Source organism: Eriocheir sinensis, chromosome 8, assembly GCF_024679095.1.
Source record: "Eriocheir sinensis breed Jianghai 21 chromosome 8, ASM2467909v1, whole genome shotgun sequence".
Classification (NCBI taxonomy): domain Eukaryota; kingdom Metazoa; phylum Arthropoda; class Malacostraca; order Decapoda; family Varunidae; genus Eriocheir; species Eriocheir sinensis.
Window position 1 is genome coordinate 24505867 of NC_066516.1, and position 15264 is coordinate 24521130.

General features: G+C 48.3%; 1 protein-coding gene across 3 annotated transcripts in view; it reads left to right on the forward strand.

The window, feature by feature from the left end:
• LOC126995740 (uncharacterized) overlaps positions 1–15264 on the forward strand; it is a 298135-nt gene that overhangs the window by 58094 nt on the left and 224777 nt on the right. Inside the window, exon 1 of one of the 3 annotated variants that reach the window (XM_050855617.1) lies at positions 1398–1816. The exons of the other annotated variants lie outside the window; for them this stretch is intronic. Within the exon in view, the coding sequence (XP_050711574.1) occupies positions 1785–1816 (32 nt within the window). The 5' untranslated portion in view covers positions 1398–1784. Of the gene's footprint in view, positions 1–1397; positions 1817–15264 lie in introns of those variants that run through there. 3 annotated transcript variants of the gene reach the window in all.

A 15264-nucleotide genomic window follows, 5' to 3' on the forward strand; every position in this document is an offset into this window, starting at 1 on the left:
ACTTCTTTTTTTGTTAGTGTACTCCATTTTGCTCGGGCTAAGGTTGAAGTTTCATCTCTCCTCCTGGTTCTCTGTCTGCTGCAACTTCTACCATTCCTGGATTAGCCTCGCGTCACGATGCATCTAATTATAGTAACGGCATCGAGCTGGCGAGGTGCAGGCGGCGGGAATGTATGCAGCCGGTCAATATGCCTGTGCCCTGAGCGGGGTGCGGGGCGTGCTTCCCGCAGACTTGGATCACGCGGGAAGGAGCGTGGGAGTGCAGGGGGACAGGGCCAAGGTGGGGCGACTCCGACCTAGCGTCCACATTCTTTGTTCGTTAACTCGTGAGGCGAAGCGTTTCTTGGATTACACTGAGGGCGACCCTCGGGAAGAGTGACGTGTGGATGCTGGGCGAGGGGTCTGTATAGCACCCAAACATTCTTCATCCTTATTTGCCTCCGTCTGTAAATAATGTTTTCGTGTGTGTATTCGGGTGGGTGGGGGGGTAGGGGGTGTCCTGTTTCCTCCAGAGGTGGTGAACACCAAGGGTCTCCAAAACTTTAATTCGCTGTCATCTCCACAAGATGATTCAAATTCCTTTAACCAGATAACTGACGACTCACCTCCATACCGCGTCGGTTCTTGCTCCTCCCTCTCTCCCTCCCTCTTATATACCCTCCTCCTTAGGCTCTCCCTTGACCCCTCCCCCCCTCTACCCCCAACTCCGCATGCCTCACCTCCCCTTCCATCTTGCCTCCACGCCCGCATCCACCCATGCCCAGATCCCTCACTAATGCCTCGCTCCCTCCTTGATGTCTCTTGCGTCTGCTGAAGACGCACCTGGCCTCAGCCTAGGCCCGGTGTACACGTCAAGAGGCGGCGTGGGCCAGGACGGGGTTTTTAACGTAAGTCATTCCTTCACACAACAAAGGAATGCGCCCATGATTTTCTGAGGGTAGAGGGAGGGATGACGCGGGCACGGTTACCTAATGCCATTTAAGACGCTGCGTCTCTCCTCTAGTTGCGCTCTCTACGTGCCGCCGGTCCCGATTGTAATGCTATGTTGTTATAATTACTTTTGGCTTCTCGCGTAAAGGTAACCTGAAGGAGTAGTCGGCGAAGGCGTCATGCACATGGCGGGGAAGCCATGCGGCCTGGCAACTCGCAGGATGGTAGGCAAGGTGACCAAACCATTCTGGAAAGACTATGTTACTTTTCCATGTCATTTTTTATGCCTTTTTCTCGGTAAATAACCGTTCCTCTGCGTTCATTTATGCGTTATTGCTTGCTCATGCCTTTGCTCTATTTTTGGGAGAGGTTGAGTGCATCTTCAGCCGAGCGAAACGCAACAGCGAGGCGGCGGTGGCCCGAGGTTTGGGAGGGTTGAGCGCTGCCTGGCCGGAGTCCTGCCTTACCTACCTACCTGGCGGGCGGTGCGTCGGCGAGGCGAGCTGCGGGAACAGTTAGTTGTTTGCTGGGTCCCTGTTCGCGTCCTCCCCGGCCCCTCGCAGCCCTGTCGCGGCGGTGCACCTTCACTCTCCTCGTGCCGCGCCGGTGTGGGAGTGCGTACAGGTGTTGTGGTGATTGTTTGTCGTGGGTCATTGTCCATGGTCTTGAGTGCGCAGGAAAAAAGAAAAATCAGTGCTCTTGATCTTTATCTTTGTGGGTGTGCGCTGTGTGCGTACGCCGTGGTGTGGGCGGTGTAAGGGGAGTGGTGCTGCTGAGTGTGGTGGTGTACAGTCAGTGGTGTTGTGTGTGTGTCAGGCCAGCCAGACCTTCACCATGCACAGGACCACGCCAAGATGAGGCTCAAGCTCGCCCAGCCCAACGCCAGGTAAGAGAAGAGACGCGTAACGCACTTTTCATCTCACCCCTCGGTGCATACCATCCCTCGTCACTCCACCTTTTCATCCCACTCCTCGGTGCATACCATCCCTCGTCACTCCACCTTTTCATCCCACTCCTCGGTGCACACCATCCCTCGTCACTCCACCTTTTCATCCCACTCCTCGGTGCATACCATCCCTCGTCACTCCACCTTTTCATCCCACCCCTCGTCACTCCACCTTTTCATCCCACTCCTCGGTGCATACCATCCCTCGTCACTCCACCTTTTCATCCCACTCCTCGGTGCATACCATCCCTCGTCACTCCACCTTTTCATCCCACTCCTCGGTGCATACCATCCCTCGTCACTCCACCTTTTCATCCTACTCCTCCGTGCATACCATCCCTCGTCACTCCGTCTTTTTCATCCCACTCCTCCGTGCGTACCATCCCTCGTCACTCCGTCTTTTTCATCCCACTCCTCCGTGCATACCATCCCTCGTCACTCCGTCTTTTTCATCCCACTCCTCCGTGCATACCATCCCTTGTCACTCCACCTTTTCATCGCACTCTCGTCCTCGTCCTCGGAGGAAGCTGATGATCCTGTATATTTATCACACCATGGCTCATAAATGTCACTTGAGGTCTGGAAGTCAAAATGCGTCAGTCCATCTGCCAGGCCGCTGTCGTGCCCCTGGGGTAGTTTAGGACACGTCCTCAGTGTTTTGCAGCACAGTTTTGTGCTCACTGAAAGGTGTCCTGACAGTAAGAGGGCAACAATAATGTCATCAGGGACACCAACGCGAGCATTGATTATTACTGCGCCGATCATCGCCATCATCACCAGCAACATCACTAGCAGCAAAACAAACCAACACCACAGCGATCACCAGCAACACCGATAAAAACACCAAGATCAGCATCATTATCACGTCGTCATTCGTAATTAAGTCCATGAAGCAGATCTTTAAAAGTTTCCGGTATATATTTGTTTTGGAGACAGCGGTAAACATAACTCCCACTCACTGTGGGTGGAAATGCTTCCCTTGGCCCTGCCGCGGGAGGCTTCCTCGCCCCGGGCCGCAGCGTCACCTGGGGCGACCGTTGCTCAGCAAGTTTTTCTGCAGGTGAATCACACCTGTCTTGCTCCTCCTCGATGTCCTGTTCGACTCGATTTCCATTACAGTAAATTAGGACGTCTGGGCACCGTAATTTGCCACAACTCGAAAGAAACACTTGGAGGAGACATGCGAACCTGTGGAGCTTTGCAGCTGCCTGGGCCTCGGCGTTGCAGCCTCTCCAGATGCTGTTCTAAGATTTCGGACTGCTCGGCCGTCCCTGGAATGTTGACTGTGTGGAGGGCGAGATTTTGCCTTGCCAACCTTCTGTCTCTCTTGCTTGTCGCACGGTGACACGCTGCCAGTCTGAACTTGAAGCACATCGCCTGGCAGCTGTTAAGTGTTTCAGACGTAGTTTTATAGAATTTTTTTGTTTTAAGCTACTTTTATATTATTTTTGTTTCTTAATGGGCTACAATTGCAAAAGCTTATGACTTCAGTGTTTTAGTGTATTGAAATTTTGTATAAAGAACGGGCCGGAAAGAGAACACTGGCCAAGCTGTTGTTAAGGAGGATGAAGAGGGAAACTAATACAGATGAGGTTGCACTACGTCTTATACAGAGAACACAAATAAATGAGTCGGAACGATCACTTACAAAACAGAAGGATGACTATGACCTTTGACATAGGTGAGGATATTCTTTCATCTCTTCACTTTATCCTCATTTGCCTCACTTCGGCGAGCGTGGCCACATCAGCTGGACGCAAGAGTCGTCGCGTCGTGCCCTCGAGAAAAAAAGAAACGCGTCGCGACGGAATGCATGACCCAGGACGGCATGTGTGGCCCCTAATTTGCTCGTGTAATAAAAGATGATTTCAGTAATTTACTCCATTCTGGCGGCTGATTTATGACGCTTTATATAATTTTCTTTCAATCGTCTCGTGTTTGATGAGGCGAAGAGGATGAAGACTAGTGTGTTTCCACGTTGATTGGCTGATGATGAGGGTGATGATTGACTCGTGAGGATGTTTTTTTGGCGATTGTGGAGAAATAATTCGTCGACTGGGAAGTATTTGAATAGAATGGAAAACTGAGACTCGTGTGAAAGCTTTTTTGTTCACCTGCTATTTATTTATTTTATTTTTTCAGTGAGGTCATATCAAAGACCGGCGAATGAACTGCCATGTTTATAGATACAAATGCGACCGTTTGAAACGCGATGTACGCTACTCTGTGGGTTGCTGATGATGCCTCGTCCCTCATCATGCTCCTCACCCTAACACTTGAAAGTAATATATTGTAGAATTTTAGATATGTTTATGATCAGGTCTAGTGGTGACGCCGTAGGCGTAGAGGAAGGGAGGTGTATCACAGGCACCGACTCCTCCGTGTGTGCCTCCCCCACACATGTTCCTTTTCCGAGTCCTTAAGAGTAATATGTGAGGATTTAAAATTGTGTATGGCGAGGCTTATCAGTGAGGCTGGGGAGGGAGAGACGATAAGGTGCATTACTGAGTCAATTCTCTACGTTCTTGTCCTTCGCCTTGTTTAATTTTCCCAGTATACCGTTCAAGCTCTAGAGGTTTACATATACCCATGATCAGGCTCCCCAGTAAGGCCGTAGAGGGAGGGAGCCGTAGCAGATTCTCGAGCGATAAGGCAGAGGGAGGCTTGGGGTAGGACACGGCCAGGAAGTTACCGGGCGGTCGCTTGTGTTAGGCCTGGCACGGCCGCCTACCCTGAGCCGCCCGCCCCGCCCACCCGTCAGCCGGCCGGCCAGCCTCTTGCACTCTCACGGTGATCACTTTTTTTTTTCTGTGCGTTGACTCTCGAACAGGTATTTGAAGATTACTTGTGTCTGGGATTCAATAATGTTTAAATAACCACGGGAGGTTCACTTATTAATTATTTCGTTAACACAGGTAAAGTTAATTTTTTTAGCATGTCTCTTTCCCTCTCACGGTGGCTACACTTTCTCGGTGCCTAAGCATTCTTTGTACTTGAGCTTCACCATTGTTTCAGTTTTTTTCACTCTAATCATATAACGGATTAAAAGTTATGTATTTTATCTGCACGCTTCTCTTTCCCGCTGCTCTTCGCCAGCACCAAACGAGAGCCTCAAACAATACAGTTGAGTTTGTGAATGTCAAGCGAGCGCCTGTTTATGCTCGGCCGGGGAGGACAAGGCAGGTGAGCCGCATAACCAATTACGTCCTGATCCGGGTTACCTGAACTCACCTGAGAGGATTCAGTGCAGGTGTGCCGTGCTGATGACAGAGCTCGCCTCCCTGGGTTCGTAGATTGAAACGGTTCATGAAATCCATCTGTTACGACTGACGCTATGAATAAGATCCGTGGCATGGGAGCGAGGGATTACAGCAATTAAACTGGTGTAGTGGGAGTGTATTCTTTTTATATACACGGATTCTATTTTGGAACGTAGCTATTCTTAAATTCAGTGGCTCCTCTGACAAAGGGTATAAGGTGCTTTTCGTGAAATTGTGAACGTCTCCTTTCTTACTCTTATGGAAGTGAAGTTACATGGTCTAGTCTGGGAGTGAAAACCCGAGTGGCAGTTAATGGATTGGTAACGTTCTGTATCTTGTTATTCTAAGTCGTGATGTTTGTTTTTGGGGGGAGATCAGGGCAAGGGTCATTGTGTGTATGTTTCTGTGTTTTTGTGCTCTGGTTTGCGGCAAGCGTGCATGGACAAACAACAAGCACTTTTCCTGTAAGCCTCGAGAAGCTGTTAGTGGGTGGCTGAGGGGGGCGTACGCATACCAGTAGCACGGTGAGTCCCCCTACCGCAGAGCCCTTATCTAAACCACGACATTCTCCGTGCCCTTGCCGGCCACCAGGACAACCTCAGCCTCGATGCCGGTGACACTAGACTTTTGTTCCCCAGTAAAGAAGCCAGCTCAAAAGGAAAAAAAGAAAACAAGGAAAAGGTCAGGAAAACATAGCTTAAAAAAAAAGGGACAGGAAAAGATATGCGTCAACCTGCTACCTCCCTATTGGGCTCTGGGACACTAATAATCCCTGTTACTTGTTATTGGATCACTGTGACATTTATTCAACTCGCCCAACGTTTCAAACACTCTGGTCTGATTAGTCTGGGGACGTATGCATGACAGACCTCGCGAGTAATTAGAGTGTCCTCCTCGTATTTTGTCGTGGTTAATGATATTCTGTCAGGGATGTTGATCCCCAGGTATTTAGGCGAGCAGAGGTGCCGTGCGTGTTGCCTCATACGGAGCCTCATCTCGGGCCTGTGAAGACTGCCGAAGGACGAGATGAGGCGCCAAGACGTTACACTACAGCAGCGGTTCTTAAACTTTTTACTACGTACTACGCCCCCTCTAGGAATGGGTATATCCTTCCACGCCCCCCTTGCATATTGCTCATGTTCTTGTTAGGATAATAAATATTCCAACAACAGATATTCCAACTTTCCCCCCCAAGGCTCGCGCCCCCCGTGGAAATTATTAACGCCCCCAAGTTAAAGAAACACTGGCCAGTGGAGTAAGGTATATGGCAAACACTATTCGTGCATTAGATTGGGGTCGTAAGCTGAGTGCTGCGAGGTTGGGGAGGTGGGGAGGGGGGGGGGCTTGTCGAAAGAGAGAAGGAGGGAGTCATGTCAAGCTGTCTCGCAGGGTTTACTGACAGTGTGACCTGAACCCTCGCTCTACGAACTGGCGACCTTTTCACCTGTAGCCCACGCACCTATCACAGCAGCTCTCCCTTCCTTCCCTTCCCTCACCTGTCCAACTTTTTCTTCCCCTCACATCACAGAACGACAAATCTCTCACGACCTTGTATATCTTCCACGTTCCACTCATCCCTTTCGCTCGTAGGCTGTTACATCCCTCCCTTATCCCACTCACATTCGGTCAGATTCTTACCTTAATGCTCATCCCCCTCAAAGCTTGTTACGTCCCTCTTATCCCGTGTCTCACATTCCCTAATACAACCTTCCATTCTCACTCATCCACCTCATATAGCTTGTCTCATCCCACTCACCACTTCCTATACCCCCCCCCCCCCCGCGTAAATCCATTCCTTAATTCACACTGATCCCACTCACCACCCCACTCCTTCACTTTATACACCATACTCAGTCCCTCGCCACTCATGTCTTTTAAATCTCTTCTCTCACCCCACACATATTTTTACCCTCTTCCCTCACATTCCTGGCCTCACTCAGCCCTCTCATCCCTTCCCTCCCGCATCCCTTCTCCATCTCGTTGCCGCTGCAGTATTACCAAATGGGCGATGACCTTCGTAGCGTGTAATCCCCGATGGGTGGCGACGTGGGGATACTGCTGCTTACAGAGAGGAGGAGGAGGAGGAAAGATGGTAATGATGATTTTTTTTTTTTTTACTTTTTATTTAATTTTACTATATTTTACTTACTTCTGTGTGTGTGTGTGTGTGTGTGTGTGTGTGTGTGTGTGTGTATAAGGGCCCGGCTTCAAGGTGTATGGCCGTTTCAGGGTCGCCGAGTGATCACGTGACCGAATATTACCTCTCTCCTTCCTCCCTATTTGCATATGGATGGTGACGAGTCCTGAGGGAACGCCTGGCATGCCACTACGCCACCACCACCACCACCTCACTCTCACCCAAACCCCAACCCCACCACTATGTCACCCAAGCTCCTCGCGCACTTCAGCACCCGCCTCAATATCCCTCCCAAGGCTTGCAGTGCCGGGAATGTGGTGCCTCCGCCGGCGTGTTGGCGGGCGAGGAGAGTCAGTCTGCCGCACCAGCTGATCTAGTTAACGAAGTAAATGTTGGTCCAATTTTTAGTTCTAGCGATCACCGAACAATCACATTCAACATCAATATGAAAGAAAGTAAAGTACCTCCTAGTAAAGAAAAGGTGCCTGATTATCAGAGAGCGAATTTTGCAAGACTCCGATCAATTCTAAATAATTCTGACTGGACTGAAATCACGGCGGAAACAGATATTGATAAATCTTGGGGGGACTTCACCACAATATTGAACAATGCCATAAGCATATGCGTACCCTATCGTAACAGACGTTCAGCTTCTAAGAAGAAACCCAAATGGTGGAATAACGAAATTCAAAATAGCCTATCTCTTAAAAAACGCGTATACAGTAGGTACATATCATCTCAGAGCGAGGCTGACAAATTAGAGTTGGACAGAATTCGCCGCGAAACCAAGAAATTAATAAAACGAAGCAAGAAAAATCTTGAAGAATATATAGCGGAAACAAGTAAATCTAATCCTAAAGAATTTTTCAGCTATGTAAATAATAAAAAGTCACTCACTTGTGGTATCGGACCGCTTGCTAATGAAAATGGTAACCACACGAACGATGAAAATGAAATGGCTACAATCCTAAATAACTTTTTCGCATCCGTATTTACCGACGAAGATTGTTTATCACCTCAACCGCCGGAGGTTAGAAGGACCGAAAAGATGTTAAGTGGCGTGCTCATCGTAGAAAGTGACATTTACGCACAATTGAAAAGATTAAAGTAAGCAAAGCTCCTGGTCCAGACAAAATTACCCTAGGGTCTTAAAAGAAATCAAACATCAAATGTGTAAACCGCTCTCCATCATATTCAATAAATCTTTAACAGCTGGAAAAGTTCCGTCGGATTGAAAGCTTGCAAATGTCACACCAATTTTCAAAAAGGGGGACAAGTCTCATCCTGGAAACTATCGACCAATTAGCCTGACATCTATTGTTTGTAAGTTAATGGAGACTATCATTCGCGACAATATGGTGAAATTCTTCGAAGAAAATAATATAATAAATAATTCGCAACATGGCTTCCGTAGTAAACGTTCGTGTTTGACTAACTTACTTGATTTTTTTTCACTATATTTTTGAGGTGTTCGATGAAAGCAGATCAGTAGATATCATATATCTGGATTTTCAAAAGGCATTTGATAAGGTCCCCACCACCGATTGCTCAGCAAACTACTGGCGCACGGTATCTCGGGTAACATTCACAATTGGCTTATGGACTGGCTCTCTGAGCGGAAACAGAGAGTAGTTCTAAACGGTGTTACATCTAACTGGCTCGATGTCAAAAGCGGCGTACCTCAGGATCAGTGCTTGGCCCCATGCTCTTCTTAATTTATGTTAATGATATCGATGATGGGCTCACTTGCAAAGTATCAAAATTTGCTGATGACACAAAATTGCTAGTAAAGTAACTGCGATACTCGACGAAAAGCTTTACAATCAGATATAGATCGACTTGCACGTTGGGCCAATCAATGGCAAATGAAATTTAACGTTGAGAAATGTAAAGTGTTGCACATCGGAAAAATAACAATCACGTTCGGTACGTAATGAATGGCCAACAACTTTCTGCAGTAAGTAAAGAAAAGGATCTTGGAATCACTATATCAAGCGATTTAAAGCCCGGTCAGCATTGTTCAGAGGTAGTTAAAACTGCAAATAAATTGGTTGGCTTCATCGGACGAGTCTTTAATAATAAATCGGAAAAAGTAATATTAAAACTGTATAATTCGTTGGTTCGACCCCGTCTAGAGTACTGTGTACAGTTTTGGTCTCCTACTACAGAAAAGACATAGAAAAGTTGGAACGGGTCCAACGAAGAGTAACAAAGATGATTCCTAGGTTGAGAAATTTGTCATATGAACAAAGGCTTAAAGAAGTAAATTTATTCAGCCTATCAAAACGAAGAATGCGAGGCGATCTAATAGAAGTGTTTAAAATGTTCAAAGGATTCAGTGATATTAATGCGGAAGATTACTTTAGAATTGATCGATCAAATAGAACAAGAAGAAATCACAATTTGAAGATAAGTGGTAAAAGATTCTCATCGCACGAAGCTAAACACTTCTTCTTCAATCGAGTTGTTAACGTTTGGAACTCTCTACCTTGTGATGTCGTTGATAGTACAACAGTTACGGCCTTCAAGAATAGATTAGACAAGTGTTTTGAATCCAACCAGCAACTAAGATATTACTCATTGTCGTAATAACGTTAAGTTCTTTCGAATACTGGTGTCCTTGTCCGCTTTTATCGCCCGGTTAGTGGTAGCAGTAATGGTAGTTCTTTCCTCTTTCCTACATAAATTCCATGCAGTTTTTCCATGCTGCATGGTTCTTTTTCCTTTCCTGCCAGCTTTGGCTGGAGGGATGGGGGGGTGGGGAGGAGCCTTCGCCTTTGCTGTCCTTCATCTTCCACCTTTGATTAGATAGTTAGTGTAGCTTGTCACAAACAACCTCGTAAGGACCAGCAGGTCTGCTGTTGTTTGTTCTTCCTTTGTGTTCCTTTGTGTTCCTTTGTGCACCCTGGGACGCCGAGGCTAACAGACGGAAGCTGGAGTCGAGGGAGAAAGTTTACTCATGGTTTCCTTCTTCATCTCGTTAGGGTGGATGCTGGGTGGGATATGAGACAACTAGAGGAAAAGTCACTCCTCTCTCTCCCACTTCCCTCCTACTCCTCCTTCTCCTCCTCCTACTCCTACTCCTCCTCCTCTTCTTATAGGCGCATGACAAGTAGCCAACAAGCCGCCAGGTGTCGCGTATTAATTAGGCCGCACCTGCCACCTGACGAACCCCCACGTGTGTTCGCTCCTCGCCTCGCCTGAATGCCAAGCTCCGATCTTCATAACGTCAAACACAGCACGCCGAGCAGGATTAGCGTTCGAGAAAACAAGCCATGAATAGTCACCGATCGCCTATTAATACTTGGCGCGTCACACACTCCGGTTCAGGTGATGCACGAGAGATTCACTTTTCATTAGCCACTGTCTTTGTGTGTCATTGCTGTACTCTCTTGTGTTTGGACAGTTTTCTCGTCAACTTTTTTTGTAATTGGCTATATGTAGTGAGCTTTCTTGTAGCGGGCTTATCTATTGCGGGCTTATTTGCAGCGGGCTTTTATTTATCCATTTTTGTCCTTGCGCTGCCGCCCTTACCGTAAGAAAAAATATGGCATTATCCCTGAGTAATGTGTGTGCTTGTTCATTGTAAGAGAATAAGAATCGTCTCTCTGTTTGCGGGAGATTATTGAAGTTTTCACGCACGCATTCACTGTAATATCACATACACAGACACACACATTTGTTATCAGGACGCACCGACGCTTGCCACCTGCATCCTGCCAGCACATGCGGAGGAATCTTCAGAGCGGCGAGGCGGTAACACGACTTTTTCCAATAACAATTACACTTTTTTGATGGCGAGAGAGTAGCCTTGAACTCCATTTTCTATCGGTCACTCCGGGGCAGCTGCACGGGACAAAGAAAGGGGTTGTATTGTGAAGCCGCTGTTGTTGGCCATCACCACGCCCTTCCCTGCGCCCTCCCCTCCGTCTTGAAAGGGTTAAATCCCCGGTGAAATGCGGTGGTTTATTTATATTTGCTTTCAACGCGGTTCATCTATCTTTCAGTGTTGTGTGAATGGCGGGGTACAGGTGTGTGTGTGTGTGTGTGTGTGTGTGTGTGTGTGTGTGTGTGTGTGTGTGTGTGTGTGTGTGTGTGTGTGTGTGTGTGTGTGTGTGTGTGTGTGTGTGTGTGTGTGTGTGTGTGTGTGTGTGTGTGTGTGTGACGCCGCAGGGACTTTTCTGTTGTTTTTGCTCCCTTGTAAGGCAAACACTCAGCAACAATCTCAGTGACGCAACTTTCCTGTTTGCACGCTCTGTGAGACTTTAAACTTAAGTGTGGCGGTAGCGTGTGAGTGTTGGCATGAGGTGAGCGGGCGGGGGGAAGTAATTACTGAGGCATAGTGTTCGTGTTTGCCAGGCATTCCCTCACACCTGCCCGGCTCTTTCGCGGCAGTCAAGGTCAGTCGAGAATGAGGTGACTGTGTCTGGCCTGCGAGGCGTGGCGGGGCTGACGCGGTGCTATGGTTGTGGGCGATGAAGCCGCCACTGTAGGGCACTGCTCCGCTGATTACATAAAACATACATGAAGCGGCCGCCGACACACGCACATTAAAGCTGGCAGAGCGGGATGTTTGGGGCTTGTTTACTGATATATGTTGTGTTACTTTGATTCTTTTGGTTCTTTCCCTGTGTGTTTTCGTCCATGTGCCTCAGTGACCCTGGCGTGCGTGACAGCCATGAACATTACTCTCTTTTCTGCCGAAGTAAAAATCTTTGAGGTATTTGTTATTTTTCACGATTTTCAATTTCTCAGCGCTCTTGATCTAGGTTTAATGAGTGTATATATAGTAGGTATATAATGCATAACCTTGAAATTCTAAATGGAAGTGTATTGAATGAAGTAGACATGGGAGACTATAAATGATAAGTAAGAAAGGACAAAGCTAGTAGAGGTTGCCCAGAATTTTGTGCGGCAAGTCCATCGTCTCCCTCCGCCTCAGGTCTCTCGATAAATAACAGACGAAGTTAAAGGGAAGGAAAGTTTAGATTGATTCACACGTTCCATCCTCTTCCCTCCTTCCTTCACGAGGCACACACACGGATGAGCCACGGCGGGGAGAAAGCAGGTGGCCCAGCCTGGAGGGAAGGCACACTGGGCAGGTTGTATGAAGCAAGTTGCAGTCAAAGGTCGCTTCTTCTCTATTGATCCTGGGCGAGCCTCAGAAAGTCCCGCTGGAAAGACGGTGCTCAATAAATTATGCAAGTGTTCAGCTCAGCGGCAAAAATAGCACCAGACAGCGCGGCCGAGGGTCAATGGCTGCTTGGTTCTCCAGTTTGTGGCATGATCCTGAATTTTTAATGGAGGGATTTTTACCAGTTGGAGCCAGTCGAGGTGGGTGGGGAGGTGGTAAGGAAGGAGGAAGCAAGAAGGAAGTGGGAAGAAGATGGCAGGGTGAGGGGGTGACTGATTGTAAGGGGTGTGTCGTGGGGTGTATTTCCTTTTCTCAATGTCCTCCCAAAATTCTGCAAAACCCCCGATCTCTCATCACCCCCGCCTGTGCGTGCTTGTTCATTGTAACATAATATGAATCGTCTCTCTGTTTGCGGGAGATTATTGAAGTTCTCACGCACGCATTCACTGTAATATCACATACACAAACACACACATTTGTTATCAGGACGTACCAACGCTTGCCACCTTAACCTTAGCTACTCACAGCCCCATCCTCACTTTACCTTACTTCACATGTCATTTCCCTATACGTACTAAGGCCCACATCCAAACACCGCAACTTCCAACTCACAGCCCCATCCTCACCTCACCTTACTTCACATGTTATTTCCCTATACGTACTAAGACCCACATCCCAACACCACAACTTTCATTTTCGTACACATACTATTCTCAAAATCTCTTCCTCTTCCTCCTTCCTTCTCCCCTGTTCCGCTCCCCCTCCCTCCAGCCACACAGTCCAGCGCTCACACTTCGGAAGTCCGCCGCACCAGCCACATCAAATACGTCCCCGCGTCTCATATTCCGTCGCTCGAGGTATTGAAATATTTCTGGAGTAAACTCACTTGATTTTTTTTTTATCCTCTTTCTCGCTCTGTGTGTGTGTGGGGGGGGGGTGAGGAGGAGGGGGGGAGTGTGTGTGCATTATTGTGTGTGTGTGTGTGTGTGTGTGTGTGTGTGTGTGTGAGAGAGAGAGAGAGAGAGAGAGAGAGAGAGAGAGAGAGAGAGAGAGAGAGAATTCCTCTGCCTTGTGGACCTGTTTCCTCGGGGTCATATAAGGACTCTTCTCTCCTTTCCTTCTCTTCTTCTTCCTCCTCCTCCTCCTCCTCCTCCTCCTCCTCCTCGTCCTCCAAACACTTACTGGCAGCCGGACTGAGTTTCCTTGAACTTTTCCTTCGTAAACCTTTGAAACATTGTCCCGGAAAACTCACCTTTATTTGACTATATACCTACCCATCTCTCTCTCTCTCTCTCTCTCTCTCTCTCTCTCTCTCTCTCTCTCTCTCTCTCTCTCTCTCTCTCTCTCTCTCTCACACACACACACACACACACACACACACACACACACACACACACACACACACACACAAACGATAAGAGAGAGAGAGAGAGAGAGAGAGAGAGAGAGAGAGAGAGAGAGAGAGAGAGAGAGAGAGAGAGAGAGAGAGAGAGAGAGAGAGAGAGAGAGATGGTATGATCAACATGTTTACACACACACCTGTCGATTCATTAAATCTCAGGAACGCTCCCACGGTCCCCGGCACGTAGAGGCGGAGACGTGCGTTCGTGTGTCCATCCTTTCGCAGCTCATCGACGTCGTCTGCTAAGTAATCGATGTGCTGCGTGGCGTCCTTAAGAAATTTCAGTTCCAAGTACGACATTGTTAACTTACCTAATCTAACAACCTGACCGAATAAAAGCTAACGTAATCCAATTCAGCCTAAGCTTATGTAATCTGACGTGATCTAATAAAATCCAATCCAATCTTGACCTAACAATATATTCCAACTCAACCCAACTTAACTCAGCTCATTCCGAACCTACTCCAACTCAACCCAGTCCAACTCACTTCGAATCAACCCAACCCAATCCAGCCCAACTCATCTCAGCCCAACCCTGTACGTAACCCAACCCAACTTTATCTCACAACTGACAGGCGGTGCAGAGACGAGGTTCAAGGCAAATTGGGTGGCAGGCCAAAGGAAAGTGAGACCCTGTTGTGTGTCAGGGCGCGTCGGGGCAGGCAGAGGGTCGGCGCTGAAGTGTTCCCAAGGGGCGAGGCAGGAGTGGGTAGGTGCAGGGAAGGAATGCCGTGCCCGAGGTGGAGCTGCGGGGGGACACGGGCAGGTGGGTGGTGGGTATGCGGCGTGGAGAAGACTGTTGAAAAAAAAGGAGGAAAAATGCCTGGAAGTCAATGAAGGCTTTGAGAGCTAATTTGTGCTGACTCACAGTGAATAATGCGTGTTGGAGGTGGACTTGGCAGTGTGTAGTGTGGGGCGGAGGTGGATCTGGCCTCGTCAGATATGGATGAGCACCGCCGAAGGAGTTTGGCGAATGTCTCGTGCAAGAAAGAGATACTGGGCGGGGCGGCGAGTGGCTGGGCAGAAGGACACTTGTGAAGCGAGGGAGGTGTTGAAGGGAGCGTAGATGAGTATCTTGATGTGGACACCGCTGGAGGAGTTTGGCGAATAATTCGTATACAAGAAAGAGACACTAGGCGACGTAACGAGGGGGTGGGTTGGGCAAGGAAGGTGCTGAAGAGAGTATAGATGAGTATCTTGATAAGAGCACCGCTGGAGGAGTTTGACGAATAATTAATATCGGCAAGAGACACATGGCGGGGCGGGGCGGGGTGGGGCCTCTGTTGTAAAGAAAGGATGTGGGAGGGAGTGGTCACGGTCGAGGAGCCACGCCGCCAGTGACCCTTGCCAGCACGCCAACACTGCCTCGGGACGGGTGGTGTGGCTGCTGTTGCGGCTGACTCACCACGGAGATAATAATAAGTGAAATGGAACAACGCATATAAGGCGGTGCGC